The sequence below is a fragment of the Photinus pyralis genome, unplaced genomic scaffold (genome assembly GCF_008802855.1).
Source record: "Photinus pyralis isolate 1611_PpyrPB1 unplaced genomic scaffold, Ppyr1.3 Ppyr1.4_LG2, whole genome shotgun sequence".
NCBI lineage: Eukaryota > Metazoa > Arthropoda > Insecta > Coleoptera > Lampyridae > Photinus > Photinus pyralis.
Genome location: NW_022170403.1, coordinates 1,018,898 through 1,040,248, shown reverse-complemented (window position 1 = coordinate 1,040,248; position 21,351 = coordinate 1,018,898). Strand labels below are relative to the sequence as shown.

The 21,351-nt window shown below is 37.8% G+C and overlaps 4 protein-coding genes across 4 annotated transcripts; 2 read left to right on the top strand and 2 right to left on the bottom strand.

Moving 5' to 3' along the window:
• The first annotated feature begins 9,215 nt into the window (after positions 1 to 9,215).
• LOC116163042 lies at positions 9,216 to 10,308 on the top strand. The gene is made up of 2 exons (XM_031476872.1): positions 9,216 to 9,600; positions 9,662 to 10,308. The coding sequence occupies exons 1-2, from the start codon at positions 9,516 to 9,518 to the stop codon at positions 10,306 to 10,308; spliced, it is 732 nt and encodes a 243-aa protein (XP_031332732.1). The 5' UTR covers positions 9,216 to 9,515.
• A 116-nt stretch (positions 10,309 to 10,424) lies between these two features.
• LOC116163041 lies at positions 10,425 to 11,626 on the bottom strand. The gene is made up of 2 exons (XM_031476871.1): positions 11,524 to 11,626; positions 10,425 to 11,443 (listed from the first exon to the last, which is right to left on the bottom strand). The coding sequence occupies exons 1-2, from the start codon at positions 11,624 to 11,626 to the stop codon at positions 10,425 to 10,427; spliced, it is 1,122 nt and encodes a 373-aa protein (XP_031332731.1).
• A 6,638-nt stretch (positions 11,627 to 18,264) lies between these two features.
• LOC116163037 (collagenase 3-like) lies at positions 18,265 to 19,660 on the top strand. The gene has a single exon (XM_031476867.1). It carries the CDS (start codon positions 18,320 to 18,322, stop codon positions 19,658 to 19,660), a length of 1,341 nt encoding a protein of 446 aa, XP_031332727.1. The 5' UTR covers positions 18,265 to 18,319.
• On the bottom strand, positions 19,317 to 20,611 carry LOC116163325. Its single transcript, XM_031477210.1, has 2 exons — positions 20,452 to 20,611; positions 19,317 to 20,398 (listed from the first exon to the last, which is right to left on the bottom strand). The coding sequence occupies exons 1-2, from the start codon at positions 20,579 to 20,581 to the stop codon at positions 19,731 to 19,733; spliced, it is 798 nt and encodes a 265-aa protein (XP_031333070.1). The 5' UTR covers positions 20,582 to 20,611; the 3' UTR covers positions 19,317 to 19,730.
• Positions 20,612 to 21,351: the final 740 nt, after the last annotated feature.

Here is a 21,351-nt window from a genome sequence, read left to right as displayed (position 1 = left end):
CCAGGTAGAGCACGGCGTCAATATGACGACATTTTTTCGTCCTTTTTTTTCGAAGACGTCACATGCCGTAATCAGAACGTTAAATTGACGACAATATGTTGACGCATATATGACGTCATAAAATGACGTACAGATGATGTCATTTAAAAGTCACCTATAACCTATTTAGCTTCAGATATTTGACTGGCACGTGCGCAATTATGGCATTGAAAGTACGAGTTTAAATTACTAAATATCCCTGCGAATTATTAGATCATTTTGTACGGATGTAAATATCCTTAAAACTTAAGCCAAAATTACTCTACTGGCAACGCTGTATATTTGTAAGACAACAATGCTTAGAACGCCGTGCGGCTGCGCGTTGCGGTGTTTTTTAGCCTTCACCGTGTTGTGGCTTTCACATCGTGATCGGAGTTGTGTTCGAGTTTGTTTGTTGTGTTCGTAATAAATAAAAAGGTACGGTCATTTTTATTCTATTATATACAATATTTAGTTTTGTACCCGTTCAAGGTTTTGGTTTTAATTGTAAGTTATGGCGTACGTTATAGTTGAATTTGGAGACGAAAATGGGCGAATTGGCGCCGTCCATAAATCTTGGTTGACGCCACTAAAGAAACAAGCTTATTGGCCTCCAAGAGCAGGAGAAATTCGATAAAGCTCTACGTTGCGGCGAAAACGTCGAAAGCTCATGGACATTGTGGAGTGTAGATAGAATATTTTACCAGACAGGTTGGTGATCAACTTGGTTTTCTGCTTTTCATGCATTAACTTTGATATTTTAGATCACATTTTAAAAGCAAGACAAACATTAAAGGAAGCGGAATTTACTTCTAGTTTAGAGAGTGAGTGTGATGAGGCAGCAAACACTGGTCGTCAAAAGCGTAAGAAAGCTAGCCGAAAGTTGTTTGGTTCTTCAGAAGAAGACTGCGAGGAGGAAGAAGAGTCTTTACCTAGACCACCACCAATTAAGCGACCTACTGTCACATCTCGGAAAGGTATCGTTTTTTAATACATTTCTGTAATTTAATCTTGATATCATAGAAGCTGCCGTATTGAAATCGCCAAGGCATTCACACTTGGTATCGACAAGATTGGTGCAACGACCAACTAATCAAACCGACAATTTCCAAAGTCCTCAAACGTCAAAAAGCACTTTACATCATCGAAATGCAGCGGAGCAGTCTCGGGAGCAATTAACCGTTACAGGTTTGAATGTGGAATTTGCAAAATTTATTTTCCTAATGGACGTTTTAGTTGTAGATAAACTTATTGCCTTAGTGGCTCGTGTTAAAGAGCAAAACGACGAAATTTTGTCTTGGATCGCAAAACAAGACAATAAAAATACCAATAACATTTCATCGTTTGGTATGCCAGAGATTCCATTCTCCCTACCACTTCAAACTCGACAGGAATTACATGAGTTTAATTCTTATTTAATTAATAATGGAGAAAAGTATACTGCTTTGGTAAGTTGTCAGTTGAAATAGTTCAGTTTTTATGATTAGGATTTTAGGGTTCGTATTTGACTACTCTCGGTGGTGATACTATCACATCTAAAACTAACAGAATATTAAAAAATCTGATATCTGATTCGGTTGCGTCACAATTTAATTTTTACGGTCAGCGGTCCACAAAACAAGCGTTCTCCACATTATTGGTGAAGAGCTTAATCGTTGGTAAGATCTTCATGTAAAGGTAGGATTTAACACTAATTTATCGATGATTTAGATGCTGTTAAGAAGAGCATTTCAAATGCTACAGACAAGGAGTTAAAGTATCATTTCCCATTATTCATAGTTATGAAGAAGTTGACGCTTAATTATTCTTTATTATTTAGTAGTGTAGCTCTTGTATTTGTATTTTTATAGCATAACACCTTTTTTTAAAGCATTGTTTGCAAGCAACGAATAAATAGAAGATGGTTACACATTCGTTTAACTATACCTCACATCAAATTACATTAGTAATTAACGGCCCAATCACGTCATTCACTGACGCCCCATCGTCAGTACATGATATTTAGATCAGTAGCGTGTCGATTTAATATAAGCAAGTCAACCTGTTGGGAAGTATTGTGTAGAACAGCAAATCGTCTTATGCGAGTCAATCTTTAGCAACAGCAACAATGCAATTCTTTGAAAGACGAAACCATTTCCCTGGTAATTTGCTTAATAAAATATGTGTTGGATTTAAGGTGATAATTAAATTTTAGGTATCGTAGGGTGTATTGATGGGAGTCACATCAAAATTCTAGCACCGAAACAGCATTCTAATTCTTATGTAAATAGAAAAAAGTTCCATTCGATTTTATTGCAAGGCATTTGCAATCACAAACGATTATTTATTGATGTTTATGCAGGAGAACCTGGGTCGCTACACGATTCTAATCTATTCACTAAATCAGATTTGTATGAACGTATTCAGGATGGTACTACTGTTCAGTTTTATGAGAATTCTCATCTTGTTGGTGATCCCAGCTAACAGCATGCCGTCATAATAACGTCAAAAACACGCCACAATTATCGTCATTATTACGGCATTGTTGATGTCAACAATCACGTCAAAATAACGGAAATGTGACAGGTGTCAATGACGTATCATAAATAACGTCTATTCGACGTTTATACACACGCGTACTTTTCACGTCACATTGTAAATATCCTAGACGTATTTTTGACGTTTTTTAAAGGCGTCTTATTTACGTTACTTATAGGGTAAAAAATACTCCAATGAAAACTCAATTCATTTATTTTGCAAATAAGGTCGGTATTTTTACAAAAAAAAAAAACAAACATTACAAATTTGTATGTGACATAGGAAATGATACATACTTTTCCGGTAAAGGTAAAACTAAACATTTGATTCTAATTAATCTTAAAGGCCACTTACTTAACTCAACAGATAAATTATCAATAAGGTATATTCCAAAGTTAGATGATTTTACTGGATAAGTATAAAAAGAACTATATGAGCAAAAGTGTTTTCCTATTAAAAATATTTCGTTATCGATTTTAATAACATTGTGAATTTGAATCACTACTTTATCATAGGACATGCAGTACGAATCTTTAACAGAATGCAGATGACTGGTAAAAATACAATCTTTTTCTGCCCAATAAAATTTTTTAAATTGCTCACATTCAACCAGATCTACCAATGGACCTAAACAGTGCTGTAGTGAAAGTAGGTTTTCACGTGATTTAAACGTTAATGATACATTACGGGTTCCTTCTATTATTCGCCTAGCTACCTGTTGAAGCGGTAATCTAGAACCTCTTAAAAGTTTTTTTAACCATCGACGGCATGACGGCATCTATTGGGCATACTGACGTACTCAGCATAAAGATGACCCAATGTCAACGTCAATGTGTTAGCTGGGTTGCATATAAATTATCAACTAATCTTATAGTTTGGGTTTAAAAATTTTGGTAATTTGACACCGGCGAAAATAAATTTTAATAAGAAATTAAGTGCTAATCGAGTTGAGATTGAAAATGCGTTCGCTTATTTAAAAGGCAGGTTTCGTATAGATTAAAGTTTGTAGAAACAGTAAGATTAGACCTAATTTCATTATTTGTGGTTACTGCTGCTATACTACATAATGCATGCATTATGAACAACGATTTGCCAAATGAGTACGTAAATATTCAAGAAGAATTGGAAGGTGAAAGGGAGAACAATGCTGTAAATATTGCAGATATTAATATTGAAAATAATGCTATTCAGAAAAGACTCAACATTATGTACACATTGCCCCTTTAATTTCTGTAAAAATTGTAGTAGTATTGAATACTGAAATTAATATCAAGTACTTTATTTCATGTAAAATATAAAACACGGGATGACCCAACTGGCCGCCGCCAACTGGCCGCGGCCAACTAGCCGCCGCCAACTGGCCGCCGGGACAACTGGCCGCCGGGACAACTGGCCGCCGGGATAACTGGCCGCCGGGATAACTGGCCGCCGGGACAACTGGCCACCGCCCGCACCACCTACCTTTTGCCTAAATGCAGGGATAAACGCTTGATAAATCAACTAGTCAAATATTAGTCAACTCAAAAATCAAAACGCAGTTAGAATTTCCAATATAGAAGCAAGCAGATTTATTTCTTACATTTCCACTAATTTTAGAAAGTCTCGCAAATGAGACATTTATGCTAAGTAATTTCCAATATAAGTCATTGAAATGCATTTATTTGCTAATTTCCACTAATTACATTCTGATTACTAGATGATTTTAATATAAAAGCAAGCAGATTTACTTGTTTGTTAAATTTCCACTAATTGGACTATACATATTAATAGGTAAATTACAATAGAAATGTCAATTAATGAGATATTTATGATTAGTTACTTTGCAATATAAAATCATGTCGAAAGTATTTTCAAATCAGTTCATCTACGGCTATTTAAGGTATTCGTATGAAAATGGAGACTATTCAATCTCAACGTAATCGTGATAAGTTTTATAGTGACGGGTATATTTACGTTTTTGATAAATTATCAGCGGATGGTGAAACGGAGTTTTGGCGATGTGACCGAAGACGACAGTGTAAAGCGCGAGTTCATGTTCGAAACGGCGCTGTTATAAAAACTTTGAATGTGCATACACATGATTCATCAGCAGCCAAAGCAGAGGCTGATCGAGTAATTACTAAAATTAAAAAACGCGCTGTAGACACACAAGAACCGACATAATATACCTTCATAAATAAGAAAGTTTGCAATTCGGTCTGTAAATGGTCGAGATGCGCAAAGGGCACTGTGAATGCTGGGTAATCAGCGAATGCTCACAAAACCTCAGCTTGGCTTGCCAAGGAGCGCTTCCATCTCAAGGAGCTTTAAAAAAACTGGTGCGAAGAAAACGAAATGAAATAAACCAAGCACCAGCAACTCCAGCAACTCTTGAAGATCTGCAAATTCCGGAACGTTATAGAATCTACGAATCTACACCGGGCAACATAGAGAATTTCTTACTTTCCGACAGTGGCCCTGGACCTCAGAGAATATTAATTTTTGGCAGAGAGAGAAATTTACAAATTCTAGAAAATTGTGACGACTATTTTGTAGACGGGACTTTTAAAATTGCACCGAATTTATTTCACCAAGTATACGTTATACTAGCAAAGAGGTATGGAGGTGTGCATCCTGTTTTTTTTGCTCTGTTGCCAAATAAATCAAGAGCAACTTATGATTGTTTATTCGAAACAATAAAAACGCTAGCACCCGCATTACATCCAAGATCAGTTACATCTGATTTTGAACTAGCTGCTTTCAAAAGCCTGAAAAATAACTTCCCGCAAACTGAAATTCGAGGATGTTTTTTCCACCTAGCGAAAAACATGAAAAAGCATTTGAACGAAGCACATTTGATTGCTCGTTATAACAACGACGCAGAGTTCGCATTACATGCAAAAATGATCGTTGGTTTAGCATTTGTACCAATGCAAGATATGGAAAACGCATTAAATCAGTTGTCTGATATCTTACCTGAGGAATTGATACCTGTATTGGATTGGTTCGAGGACTTCTACGTTGGTCGTTTGAACCGCAGAGGAAACGGACGGCGTGAACCCATGTTTCCACATGAAATGTGGAATATGTATGCGAGAGTGCTGAACTTGCAAGATCGTACCAACAATCATGCCGAAGCAGCCCATCGGCGTTTACAAATCGAGCTAGGTATAGATCATCCTACAATATGGAGACTGATTGATGGGTTACGGAAAGTTCAAGCTAATCGGGATATTTATTACGAACAGCTTGTTGCTGGGCATGCTCCACCCCAAAAACATCGGAGATACATAGCTGCCGACGAACGTATTTTAAGAATCGTTAGAGATTACGAAAATCGAGATGTAATTGAGTACTTACGAGGCATTGCTCATAATTATCAAATTAATTAATAGTAATTGTATTTAGTTGTAATATATGTACATACTTGTGTGACAAACATTGTAAAATACGCAATAATTATATCCACTTTGTAAATACGTTCTTATTGTCAATATGTGAAAAAATAAAAAAAAACTCTTTCAATGTACATTTTGAGTTGATTGATATTAGACTAATTGATTGAATGTGTGCTAAAAGAGTTCGAAACATCTATTTATACAACTATTAATACCTATTTTATATATACCTATGTACTACAATCAGGAAAAGGCGGCAACGCTGATCATATGGCTATTGGCAAGGTATCGAGTCTAATTGTCCCGGCGGCCAGTTGTCCCGGCGGCCAGTTGTCCCGGCGACCAGTTGGCGGCGGCCAGTTGGCGGTGGCCAGTTGGCGGCGGCCAGTTGTCCTAGACCGTATAAAACAAGAGTATTCTTAAGAAAACTGTGAAGAATACTTCGCTAAGTTTAAATTTAAGGCGCTAAATTGAACTCTGCGGTGAGCGATGTTGGAACCAACTTAGCCAGGGACACCAACAGAGGGGAATTTTCTGTAGATGTACGCCATGAGCACGCCGCAGGCTTAGAGAATAGAGTTTTCCGACCGTTCCTTTCTTGTAGCGATACAATAGATTAAAATAAACGCTTACTTGTGCTGCATTTTTCACGTGTTTTTAACGAAAGGTTATTGGCCCAGGGCACGCTTCATCTGCGCTGCATAAATTAGCCGCGTGTTTTTTGTGCTTGTGTTGGCGTGAAGAAATTTTTTAGCAGTGTAACTAAGTACTTCCATATTTATTTACATAGATCGTATAAGAATTCGCCTAATAAGCGAGGTTTAGAGTAAATGCGAATAAATTAGAACAATGCCTTAAATCAGATGTTGAGGTCATTCAGTTCAAGGTTAGGCGCTCGCAAAAAGCGATTTCCCAAAATCGTTTTGGGAGCTGCCAATTTAGAGGTTAAATTAATTTTAACATTGTTAACTTAAGAGACGCTTAGATTGCGTAGATTACATTTAGATTTTTCTCGAAATATTTCTATTTTCGGGGTAATTTGCATGATAGTAACTTGACGTTCAAGTGAAATCAGGCACTTTTGACTAGGGATTTCACTCGGGTTGACCGTATCCCGTATTATGTGCTTGATCAGCTGACTGAGAGCGGTCTTATAGCAGTGCGTGAGGCCATATGCCAAAAGTCGGTGTGCATATTACGAGTGGTACTGATATCCTGTGCGATTTCCTGTTTCGGATTAATCTGAATTGCTGTGCGTTTGGAATAATTCAGGAGCACGAAACTTAATATTTTTTTATTAATTGTCTGGTATTAAGATTTTAAGAGTTCTTAAGAAATTTAATGCAATTTTTTTTGTTTCAAAATCCCGAAATAGATGAGTGACCAAGACTCGATGTCTGAAGCTGATTGCACCGATTACTTTGGTTTAAAATCATCAGGCACAAAACTTGTTGATTACGAGAGTGAGAGTGAAGAAGAATACGATAACTTTATGAGAGGAGTGGACGATCTACACCCTGAAGAGAGATCGCATGGAATGGAAAACAACAATATGAATCGCATAAATGTCTTAGAGGATGTCCGTATCCCTGCAAATGAGACACTGTCTCAATTAGAATTGATTAGACGAACCGAGAATGTTGCTAATAAATTGAATGTAGCGTTAAATTCCATGTCAAATATCGTGACCGGAGCAACTGCTGTTGTCAAAAATTAGCGAAATTTCTCAAATAAATTTAGAGACTGAACGTACAAGACTAAAGGTGGGTTTATGCAAAAAATTTAAGAATTAATTTAAAACTAATTTAAAAATTAAATTAAATTAACACAAGACAACGGTTTATGCAAAAGATATAATTTATGAGAAATAATTTTTAAGGCATGCGCTTTTGGTTTTTGATGCCCAACCTCCTTCTTTACTGTCATAATTTTATAAATATAACCTTGATTTTGGCGCGTAAACTTAACCTATAAATATTCAAGTTTCTTCAAATGTACTTGATTGTATAGGGAGAGCGGGGATAGTCTGGACACTTTTTCGTATTTAATTTTTTTAATTTTTTGTAGGGGTAAAATTTCTGTTCTAAGGCAGGCTGGTGATTGGTACATTATTAAGCTATGTTTTGGATCATATACAAAACCAAAATTCTTTTTGTTGCTTTTTTAAAAAAAATCAAACGTGCATGTCTGCATGTGTCCAATCTTACCCCTCACAGTGGGATACATTGGACAGTATATTTTTAATAGCAAAACTGAACAAAAAATGTGAAATAAACCTATATTTATCAAAATATAAACTAAGCAGACAGTTACAATAAGCTGTACTCCTGCAAATCTACATTGAAGTATACCATATTTAAAAATCTCGGGCGTTTATCTATCAAAGGAGCAGGAAGAACAGCTACAATATCTTTAACTAATACCAAAGCAACTTCATCGGTAACCAAGAAGCGATATGAAGGATATTGCCTTCGATAAAAAGTAGATGACCAATGTATGTTCTGGCGCAGGAAGTGACGTCACACCAATACCTATGTATGTTCTGGCGCAGGAAGTGACGTCACACCAATCAGAGACGAGCTCGTGACGTCACAGCCAATCAGAGACGAGCACGCCCCCCTATGCATCTTGGATGTTATTTTGGACCCGCCTCATCGGTCACGTGATTGCTATAGACAAAAATTTTTTTTTTTCAATCTGCGTTGGGAATCGAACCCACGATACGTGAATTACGAATCTGCCGCCTTAACCATCTGAGCTAAGCGAGGCTTTGAGATATGAACGTTTAGCAGTTCAAGTATTGTTAGAATGTGGGGGGAGCGCGATTGCAGGGACGTAGAGGGTAAATCGTATGGGGTAGCAGTAGGAGCGGTAGATGCCCCTAGTAGGCCGTATAAGCTCACAAGCCACACAACGCTACGGAGAGCGTTGAGATGTTTGCGAGTTGTAGAAGGGTATAACGCGGGGGTGTGTCGCCGATAGGGGCTAGGGACTATTTGGCGGGGAAGCGCGTTAAAATGATAAAATAATACGTACGACGCTCGTGTGCGAAAAATAATTATTCATATTGCTAACTAGAAAGGAAATGAGCTTATCTTCTTTATGCTTTATTTTTAGACGCATTATTCTAATATTACATTCTAATATGACATTGGTTTTCGAATATGCTTTGACGAAATACAATCATTACAATAAATCATTAGCGGAGCGGGTCCATCGATGTGAGTGCGCTGCCACGGCTGGTTCCAATGTTTCTTACATCGTATTCGATTTTCGTTGTTTGTTATTATAATTAGGATGGGAAGCTGCAATCTCGCAATAGTGTTTATTTATAGCAGCTATGATAAGACGCTTAAATCGTGTGCGAAAAATCTTATCTTCTTTATGCTTTATTTTTATTTTTAGACGCATTATTCTAATATTACATTCTTTGTATTTATGCTTCGGTCAATGTCCTTGAAATAAGGGAACGACCCCTAAGTATGATGAGCCCCCGAACCGCGTATTACGAATTTAGTGCTAAAGCGGTATACCTACAAATTAGCGTATAAAAGCAAACAACATTTACATTAAAATTCATTAGTTACGAGAATAGCAGACATTATGGATGATTTATGGAATGATGATCCAAATATTAACCTTACTTGGGTCGATAATCCCTCCCCGAAGATAGTCGAGGCACATACAGGTAATATGATCATGGTGAAAATAATTATGACCCTACTAATTAAGCCCGTTGTTTCTTGTAGGAGCAGAAGATTTAATATCAACATGGTCCATGTTTCTCGATTGCTCAACTTTGCTAGAAGTGGGAAATTCATTGAGGAATAGTTTCGAGCCAGTGGTGCAGATATTTTGCCCTCCACTCCGAGAAAGTTGTTTGCATTTTAATATTTCCGAATGGAGCGATATTTCCGCTATTAAAACCGAGCACAACATTCGACTCATGCTTAAAAGTACCGACCAGTTGGAACATGAAGTGTTCGTAGGGTACGGTATAAAAATTACGTTGGCTGACTGTGAAAATGGTAGTAGGGGTATAAGAATAAGTCAAGGATTCAATTCCATAGTGCTAACCGAAGAAGCCGTAAATCGTTTCCTCTCCGCTGTACATTTTGTACATCAAAAATTGGATTTTCTAAGCGATTATTCGACGTACTGGTACTATCAGGACTTTGCGGATGAAGTAGCGGATGATCTTTGCAAGGACGGTCTGTTCGATGAACAAAACATTTTGTCAAGAGGAAAATTTTTCTGCCAAAATCTTAAGTTACTAAAAAAGTTGGTTGCACACTCATGTTTAAGAGATTTTTCATTTTTAGCAGAAATTGTAAATATTCACCCTCAAAGATTTGTAAAAGATGTAACCGAGAAAATGCTAAAGGAGAAACAATAAAATAGTTTGGTGATAAGTTTGTTGTTTATATATACATAGGGAAAAGAAAAGCACCATTTTCAAAATGTATTATATATTTTCGCAATAGCTACATTAAAATCGCATAATTATGCAAATTAAATTTTACGTACTATATTAATAAATGGCTCGTATTCAATTAAAACATCATGCAAAATTATACAGTAAGCGGAGGTGTCGGCTGCAAATGCTTCAGATGTTTCAACTTCCAGTTTCAAGTCGATAACCACATTATGAATACTTTCATTGTGACGAGTACAGTTGATTACGAATATTGGTTGTTTCTTAAACTCCTCGTAACTGAGAAGAGAACTACTTTCAGAATCGTAGTATTGCGTCCGAAAGTTTAGATATTCTTCGTAGGCATCTATATACTTGTTGTCCGCGAAGGAGAGATTCTGCTGCTCATACGGGTATCTTCTGTTGTTGATGTTCGCTTTTATATTTTCGACGCCTAAATGATCGAACTGCGATGCATTCTCTCCTTTTTGGTTTCGTTTCTTAGTCTGAAAGGCCACCAGAAGCCATTGAGGTCGTTGAAAACCGGTGCTACTTTTTACCGGCCATACCAAAGAGCGGGTTGATGGCAATGCTGGATACGCATATAAATCTCTAGCGTGAAATGCTACTTGGATCGGAACATTTTTATCAATTCTACTGTATATAGACAGCTTCATGGAATCGTTAGGAATTACGTATGGAACCTTCCAGGTTACTTTACTAAGGCTAATTTTCACCTCCGCTTCGCTTTTATAACAGTCTTCATCGGTTTTTGAGCGAATTAATGTTAGTTCTTGTCGTATGTTGACTAATGGTTTTTTATACCCTTCCGCGAATCCTAGCACATGTTTTAGCGGTATAGATGCACAGAAGGCTGTCTTGTTGGCGTTTAGGAGTTGCAGAGGTTTATTGCGGGGACTCCATCCTGCTTGTGATAAACAATTACTTTGGTCCGTTGTATAGGAACAAAATCCCTTGATTGCGCTGTTTATTCCGGGTAATCTCACGATTTCTATCACTTGATCTCCCAGCGTAAATCTAATTTCATCGAAGAGAAATAGTGGAGCATTGTTGGTCAACTCGAACTGCTTCGCTTCCGATGAAGTATAAGCGTTCCCTCCAAGTAGATCACGCTATCGTAGGTGGCCGTGATAAGATCCGCCTTTTGAATTACAAGATTGATTTCGTCCGAGTTACCATAAGCATTCGTCGAGTAAGGATGGTAGGTTCGCCGATCGCATTCCACAATCATATCCTCATACTTTACGCTACTGAAGAGATTTTTCAGCGCTTCTTCCATATTTTCGGAGTACTTTGTAACCAAGATATTCCAGAAACTTTACGTCGTTTTCAGTTAATGCACCCGACGATGTTTGCTCGTCTGTACGCGAAGCCTGACTGAGTGAAGATCCGCTCTTGTAAAAGATTTTAAGGCCCATATTTTTTCAATTCCAATCTAATAGTCACTTTTTCTTCACCAAAGTCCACTAGTTTACCTTCTTGGTCAAGCAATCGCAAGGTAATGTTATCAATTTGATGGGTAAGTACGGGTAAATATATAATGCTGGTGGGTTCCTTGACCATACGATAGCCTGGTTCAACGTGCACGTCGAATTCAAAAATGGTGTGAGATTTTTCACTATTCCGATACGCTCCTCCGGTTAAATTGCACTCAACATGTATATTTGTGGCGTTGACTATTTGCACATCCAAGTCGGACTCGTGAACCATACCTCCTTTGTAAATAGATGGCGAGAATCCGAGCATGCGCCCAATAGAACCCGTCTTGGTAAAATCAACATTGTGTTTGGTTTCCATTTCGCACTTTAAGGTATTATTGTTGGGTCTTAAGATAAAATCCATCGAGTCGTTTGGTTGGTTAATATATTTCTGCAAATACCTATTGATCTCTTCAATTTCATATGCTCCACTTGGAATTGTAATCTCTTGTTCCTTTGCATCGTTCGATGTATAATAAAATTTATTATTACCTTCGAATATATTTCGTATAGAATTGCATCCGTAAAATCCCACCAATCCCAAGCCATATTGGAAACTCGAGTCAAGCTCTATTGGTGGGAAATACGTAGTACTGAGCACGTTTCCTACACCCGTTAGCGTGAACGTTCGAGACATGATTGATAGGTAGAAATGAAAACTAGCGTTTTAGATGTAAATTATTTATTATACAGAAAGAACACAAGTGTCCACATATAAATGTGTTATAGTTTTGCTCTCTATCATAATTATAAACAATCTTACAACCTTTTAAGTATTTAACTATTTCATTTGGAGGGCCTAAGTCTCCAAAACTATCATAGTAAACCGCTTTCCTGCCGCGTTTCTTGAAAGCAACCCAATGAGTACCTCTTCCCTGGCTATCATCCAGGTTCACAATAGCGCATTCGTTAAAATGGGGCTTTTGAGGTAATGTGTTGCGCATGAATACTCCTATAAAGAACGGTACATTTTTAGCGTATTTATGCAGATCGAAATTGGTTAATGCTTTCCGCGGCAAGTTTAGTCGTTTTTTGGAAAAGGTTTCAAATATAAGGCGTAACCCTTCTTATATGGCTTAAGGTAGAGTGCTCCACCGCTTTTATTGCCCAACGCTACAGCCTCCATTGTGGCATTATGACGTTGACTCTCTTCCAATTGCTTCTTAGCTGCAGATGCTTCGTTAACCGCTTTAGCTATCCCACTTGCTCCACCGGCTAGTGCACCGGCAGCCGAAAGGCCCGCAAATAGCGGTATAAGGAAAGGAAGAAAGCCGCCAATTTTAGGTATAGGAATAACTCTCGGCACTCGCACCTTCTTTTTACCGCCCGCTACTTTAACCGCTTTCTTTGCCGCGGCCAAACTCACATCGACAAGTTTCTTTATGCTTGCATCTTTCATCCGCCTTATTGAATTTCGAGCATGCGATAGAACTCCTCCTCTAAACGAGCAACTCTTATGCTTCATTTTTCTTTCTTTCTTCTTGCGTTGCGCAACTCCCATTCCTAGCTTCCTTTTAACTTTCATCGCGGCGGCTACGGCTAAAGCGGCAGTTTTTTCTCCAAAACTCGAATCTTTCGATTTTACGCGACTCCAAGCTTGGTTTTGAAGGTCCTTGTCAGCTTGATGGCGATGCTCTAAGTCTTTGAATTGACCGTACGCGATATCGTGTTGTTTACATGCAGCATCCAACGGATTTATTCCAGAATCACCGCGAGCTAAACGCTGTTCCAACTTTGTTCCAGGGCCGCAGTACTGATATCCGGGAATATGAAGTTCTACTGGTAATTTGTTTATTAAAGTGTTAATCAACCCCTTTCTTACTCGGTGATTAGCCATGAACTGTTAGTATAACTAGAACCAGCGACTAATAATGATGTTTATAAAGCAGCCTCAACATTTAAACGTAGATAATCACGATTTTCTAAAATCAGAAGTAGTGGGGAGGCATGGGCCTTTATTTCCAGCATCAATTAGAGCAGTGATCTGCGGTCCTTCGGGGTGCGGAAAGACAAATGTCATGATTAGTTTATTGGAAGCACCGCACGGCCTTTCGTTTGAAAACGTGTATGTATACTCAAAGTCGCTAGAGCAGCCAAAGTACAAGTACCTGGAGCAAATACTTACACCTATCAAGGGTATTGAGTACAATGCTTTTAGCGATAAGGCTGACGTAATCACTCTCGAAGAGATTAATAAGAATTCGATAATGATCTTTGATGACGTGGCCTGTCTAAATCAAGACGTAATTAGAGATTACTTCTGCAGAGGACGACATTCCGGGGTGGACTCATTCTATCTTTGTCAAACATATTCAAAGATACCGAAACAATTAATACGCGATAATGTTAACGTTATTGTTCTATTCAAACAAGACTATTTAAATTTAAAACATGTGTATGACGAGCACGTTGGTACAGATATGACCTTTGATCAGTTTAAATTAATGTGTTCAAAGTGTTGGGTGGATAAGTATAATTTTATCTGTATAGTGAAAGACTTTGACTACGGTAGATATCGAAAAGGGTTCGACTGCTATATTAGATTATAATCTGATTTAATAGAACCGGTCCAACAGCTATCCAACGGCTTTGTCCATCAGGTCCATCAGCTTTTCCAACTGGTACATCAGCTTTGCCAACTGATCCAACTGCTTTGCCAACTGGTCTATCAGCTTTGCCAACTGGTCCAAGTGCTTTGTCAACTGGTCTATCAGCTTTGCCAACTGGTCCATTAGCTTTGCCAACTGGTCCAACTGCTTTGTCAACTGGTCTATCAGCTTTCCCAACTGGTTCATCTGCTTTGCCAACTAGTCCAACAGCTATCAATCGGCTTTGCGATCCGGTCCAACAGCTATTTGAACCGGTGCCAGTTTGAAAATCTGTGTAGGCCATAAAGATGAACGCAAGAGATAAAACGATAAAGCAGAAATTGACGAAGACCCGCAATGCTATCAAGCGTAAGCTTGAAGTGCTAAAAAGAGGCGAGCTTGAAACTCAACGCTTGGTTGAAGCAACATATAAGCCAATAGTAGAACCACTTAAAAAGATAGCTAAGCAAGAACCCAAAATACGTAATATGATACCGAAAGTTGAACATAAAATCGAATATGAATCTACCCCAATTCAAGAAGAAGAACAGTTCCGAACACCACAGCGCTCTGAAAATGGACCAATCACAGCAGCTGCTAAACGACTTAATTTTATCGAAACTGATGAGATTAGTAACATAGCGTATGATAACGGGAAAGAAGGTGAAGATGAGGACACTACTGAAACGATTAACTTATCACAATTACTCGACACTGAAGACGCCGCTCAACAATTTCTAAATCAGTATCATGTTTTGCCGCGCCAATATATCGAACGAATGATTAAAGATACCAAAGGCGACATTGATCACTTTTATGGTCTTCGATATGATGCCAATTTCGATCAGTGGGCTATTGGAGACTCTAAAGTGACATTTGACGGACCGAATTTAATAATAAAGGATAAAATTTACAACGGTACTCCAGGGTTGTATGAATTGCTTGTACTGAAAAAGCCTCAAGAATTTTCTTCCAAGGATGGACGAGTGTATAAGGAAATTTTAGATGTCACTAATGGCTACCGAAGGAATTACGATCCAGGTCATCAGATTGTGGGTACCAAGTCGCATAAATATCGCAATATCCTTAAACCACTACTATCGGAGCACTATGGAACGGGTATGAAAGAGGTAAACAATACAGTTAAAGAGTACGTGTATTGGAATACGCCCCACGAATTAGTCGAACGTCTTAGATTGCTGCATGCATCGAGAGTAGCCGGTCACACCGGTCACAACAATGAAATCTCAAGTATTGAGGAGGAGCTCAGAGAAGAAGGCATAATAGTTTAGTGTAACAATGAGCGTTGACAAGTTTGGACGTCATTCATCATCAAGAAATAGGATTCGCAGTGATCAGGAGACAACAGGTGAATGTGCAAAAGTTAATTTGAAATTAACCGGTGATGGGGACTATAATATGCAAAATAAGAGGATTCGTAACGTTATCGACCCGTATTGGGGTAGCGATGTTGCCACCAAACAATATGTGGATAGGTGTATTAGCGAGCTGCATGCTAAGTACACAATGAATCGGTATAACATGGAGAGTAATCGTTTAAGACACGTAGCAGATCCGGTGGAACATGATGAAGCAGTAACCAGCGGTTTTCTCGCAGTGCGTCTAAATACAATTATGTCAATCTTAGACGGACATAAAAATTATTTGGAGGAGTTAGAAAAGGAAATAAACAAACACCATAGAACTAGGCTAGGTTTCGATTAGCCTCCGAGTTAAGTGTAAGATGTCAAAGCTTGAGGTTGTCGAAGAGCTACATAAGCCCGCTCGCAAAAATTTTCCTCGAAAACGAACCATTATTAAACATCGCGATGATTTATGGCAAGCGGATTTAGCCGAATTCATACAGTACTCTAAAGAGAACCGGGGAAATAAATACATGCTGACGGTAATAGACTGCTATTCGAAGTATCTTTGGACACGACCTTTAAAATCAAAGAATGCCGGTGAAGTGTGTAAGGCTATGACATCTATTTTGAAAGAAGGAAGAGTGCCAGTCAATTTACAAACTGATCAAGGAAAGGAATTCTATAATAAGGAGTTTGCAAAGTTAACGGAAACGCATGCGATAAATCATTACTCTACGTATAGTGTGAAAAAGGCCGCTGTAGTTGAGAGGACGATAAGAACGCTGAAAAACGCCTTATACAAGGCATTTAGTCTTCAAGGAAAATATAAGTGGATCGATGTGCTACCGGAAATAACCTCGAAATATAACAATACGAGGCATTCCACGATTAAAATGAAACCCAAGGATGTAACCTCTAAAACATATTTACCAATGTTCCACAACATAAAATTTATGGGGCCCGCGAAATTTAAAATTGGTGACTACGTTCGGATCTCGAAGTATAAGTCCGTATTTTCAAAAGGCTATACTCCGAACTTTTCCACAGAATTATTTAAAATTACAAAAGTGAAGGTTGGCAATCCCGCTACATATCTATTAGAGGATTTACTATCCAAACCGATAATGGGTCAATTCTACGCAGAAGAATTACAGAAAACCGCTCATCGGGATATCTTTCTCATTGAGAAAGTTTTGAGGCGCAAAGGAGACCAGCTCTACGTTCGATGGCTTGGGATGGACAAATCGCATGACTCTTGGATTAAAAAATCAGATTTTGTATAACTGCTATTTATATATTTTCATATACATGTTTCTTTTACAATAAATAAACAAAATATAATATTATATAATCAACTATAAATATGAACATCCATTCGATATATTTTCTTATCCTAAATCCATTTCAGCGGGAATACTATAATGTCCCCAAGGCAACGTATCAATACCATTTGAGGTTAAATACCTCTTATCGTCCTTATTACTTAAGGCAACTTTCTTTTGCTCCATACTATATACATGGTGATTCTTTGATACGATGCTGCTTTGGGCGACACTTTTAGTAATCCCGCTCCTTAAACATTCTAAATAATCATCAAAAGTTAATCTATTTTTTTACAATATAATCTCTAACGCCTTTTAATTTCATTACATCCTTATCACAATCCTTAATTTTAAAACTATACATTTTAGAAGCCAAAGCCACCCAATCGGTTATGATTCTACCGCCCAATTCATCCTTCATCATTCCTAAAACTTCACCATTACATCTTGGAATGTTATAGATGTTATTTTCAGAATAATCAGACGTATCGAATCGAGAAATATTTGCGCGTATCAAATCGTATGCATCATCACATAACATCTCACACACTAAACTATCGGTATCCATGTACAACAATTTTAAGCGGTCGTCGCTAAATTGATGCTGCATAAAGTTATAATGAAAATCTCGGCTTTTTCTTTTCCTTTAACGTATACTTGGTCTGATGATGATATTAACTGGCGAAGTATAATTGGAAACATGTAGGATGGCGTATGACCATGCTCCCATTTAATTCCGTGATGGTTATAGTATATACGTTTCTTGATGTTTTAAAGCCTTGTACATCGATTACAGTCTGCACCATTATGTCGTTGAGAGAAGATTAAGTATTTATAACCTAATTTTTAATTCATTTCAATATATATCCCCCCCCACTACCACATCCTTATTAGTCCTCCAAAAGAAAATTTTGAATCAGTATAGATTTTACAATCATGCAAGCTGCAGTTGTCGTACTGAGCTGGTTTTTCTGTATTAGTGCTAATGCTGCTGCTGCTGCTGCGGATAATGTCGACGACGGCAGCGATACAATCAGTGAGCGTGAAATCGATATGGCATATAGTCATCTCACCAAATATGGATATATAAAGGAGCCTGGTGAAGGTGAATCAACTCAAGATAATCGTACAAATATCACCGTAACGCTTTAAAGAAATTTCAAGAACTCTATAAACTACCTAGTGATGGCAGATTAAATGCCGAAACATTACAACTCATGTCTCGACCTAGATGCGGAAATATTGATGATCCAGCAGCGTATATGACTCATCGGTATAAATGGACAAAACAGACTTTGATTTACTATATTTCCAATATGCATGACCTGCACATTTTACAGATGACGGATAAAGCATTTCAAGTTTGGGCGAACCACACAAATTTTACATTCAGATATAGCTCAAGGAATCCAGACATATTAATATCATTTCATACCCGAAAGCATAAATTCGCTTCACCACCATATCCGCAATGTGCATTCGAGTTTGATGGATTGGGCAATATATTAGCCCATGCATACTTTCCCTCCAGAGATCAGAATGTTGTTGAAATGCATATAGATTGGGAAGAACGCTGGCATGTAGCAGATGCAAATGCACCTCCCCCCGGTTATTCTAGTTATTTCCAAGTTGTCTTACACGAAATAGGTCATACTCTCGGATTACACCATTCGAGCGATGAAAATGCACTCATGTTTCCTTATTACAATTCAAATATGAACACGCTACATGAGGATGATATAGCCGGAATCCGAGCACTATATCCTATTGATGCTGCTGCTGCTGCCACCCCTTCACCAGAGAATAAAACTTATCATCTTTCAACGGGTATTAAGACAACTACACCTACTCTCAAGACTACTACTCGCAAGACCATTAAACCACCTGACCTGTGTACCATTCAAATCGAACACTTTTTGATTCTAAACAAACGACTTTATATGTTTTATGAACATTGGGTTTGGATATCGGCGTTAAACAGCAGCAAAGTGGAACCTGCCAAGAATCTGCTTGAGTGGTTAACGTTTCTTCCGGCATCTTTTAAACGTTTGGAAGCGGTATATCAAAAGCCTAACGGTGATGTTGTCTTCTTTAGTGGCGGTCGCATATACATAGTGCAATTCCCTAGTCTGCAACTGCTACCAGGATGGCCTCAACCTTATAGCCACTTCACAATTCCCAACAGCCATAAAGTGAATGCTGCAGTTAACACCTATACCGGATGCACGCTTATTTATCATGGTGCAAATGAACTGCTAGATTTGGATGATTGTAGTCATCGGCCTAAAAATCGCTTAATATATGCGGAAACCTTTCCGGATATTCCGGCTAAGATAACTTCTATATTCAAATACATGGATGGATACCTATACTTTATCACCGGAAATAAATTTCATAAATATAGTGAATATACAGGTCGTGTAATTCAATCAGGTGACATTGATCTATCCTTATTCAATATTCATTGTGCTAATAAAGGCGTATTGGAGCAATTATATAATGTATTAGCTAAACTTTTAAAGTTTGATAAACAAATTGAATTGTATATGCGGCATTAGGTGGATAATAAGTTGTTGTGTATCGATACGTATGAATAAATAAAAAGCATTTTTTACGCTATAAAATTATTTATTTTAACATGCTAATTTTACTAACAACCGTATTTATAAATTTTCGAGGGTGAATGTTTACAATTTCTGTTAGAAGAGTAAAGTCTTGCAAATTATCATACTTTTCCTTCCAACTGCATAGCGATGTTAAGAATTTGAGATTTTGGCATATGATTTTCGCTCTGGATAAAATGCTCTCTTCGCTAGTAACACCTTCGGTATGTAGAATTTTTGCCAACTCACGCGTAAAGTCATCATAAAGACAATACATCGCATAGTGATTGACGACATTCAGTTTTTGAGTAATCACTTCGGAAGCGTTAAATATCATATCGACTGCTTGCTTGGAAAATAGTATAGATTTATCTGATTCGCTTATTCGAATACATCTAACGCCTTCTTCTTCTTCCGCTTCAAGTATTATTATTTTGGACTGGGTAAAAATTTCATGCTTGCTCCTTCTTTTAGGCGTACACTGCACCATATGTTTAATTAAGTGTTCCGTTTTAAAATTGAATATTTCTTTCCATTCGCAACTCTCAAATTGTAAATACTGGTCTTCATAATGCGGAGGACATGATATTTGCACGATGGAATCGAAAAAGTACTCGTCCAGTGTAACGCCAACTTCGAGAATAATGCCTCCGTCTAAGAATAGCGACCATGCGGATATTAAGGTTTCCTTTCCTATAAACATACATCTTTTGCTTCCACCACAATCTGCGTTATTCAATGCATACCTTGCTCCTCCTCTTTCGATGATTCATTCACCAATAATTTATCTACCGAAAGCGATGACTTTGCATCATCATCATCATCATCTTCACTACCCCATGAATCTTGCGATTCTTGTTGTATTTGTGCACTCATCTCGATATAAATCGATTTCTTACTTTCTTATTGCTTTTATACCTTCTCTTAAAACTATTTTGGAGGGGATTAAAAGCAATCCATCATGCGCAGTGTATCTTAAAGGTATAGGTATAAAACTGAGAACGAGGTATGCTAAAAATCATTGCGTTAAATCCTCATATCGAACGCTAATGGATCGAATACTTGCCAACATCGCTCAGCGAGAGGCTCAAAAGGAGTCTAATTATATCGAGACGAAGAGCGAATTGTTAAGTTTAAGTGTAGAGGAATTATTGAAAATATGGATCAAGATCCCCAAGGTATTGCAAAGAGACTGTGAATTACGTAATCGAATACGATGTAAGAAACATTGGAACCAGCCGTGGCAGCGCACTCACATCGATGGACCCGCTCCGCTAATGATTTATTGTAATGATTGTATTTCGTCAAAGCATATTCGAAAACCAATGTCATATTAGAATGTAATATTAGAATAATGCGTCTAAAAATAAAGCATAAAGAAGATAAGATTTTTCGCACACGATTTAAGCGTCTTATCATAGCTGCTATAAATAAACACTATTGCGAGATTGCAGCTTCCCATCCTAATTATAATAACAAACAACTAAATTTCGCGCGCTGTTACTAAAGAAAATATGGATCAAGATCCCCAACGTATTGCAAAGAGACTGTGAATTACGTAATCGAATACGATGTAATCATTTTAACGCGCTTCCCCGCCAAATAGCCCCTAGCCCCTAGCCCCTATCGGCGACACACCCCCGCGT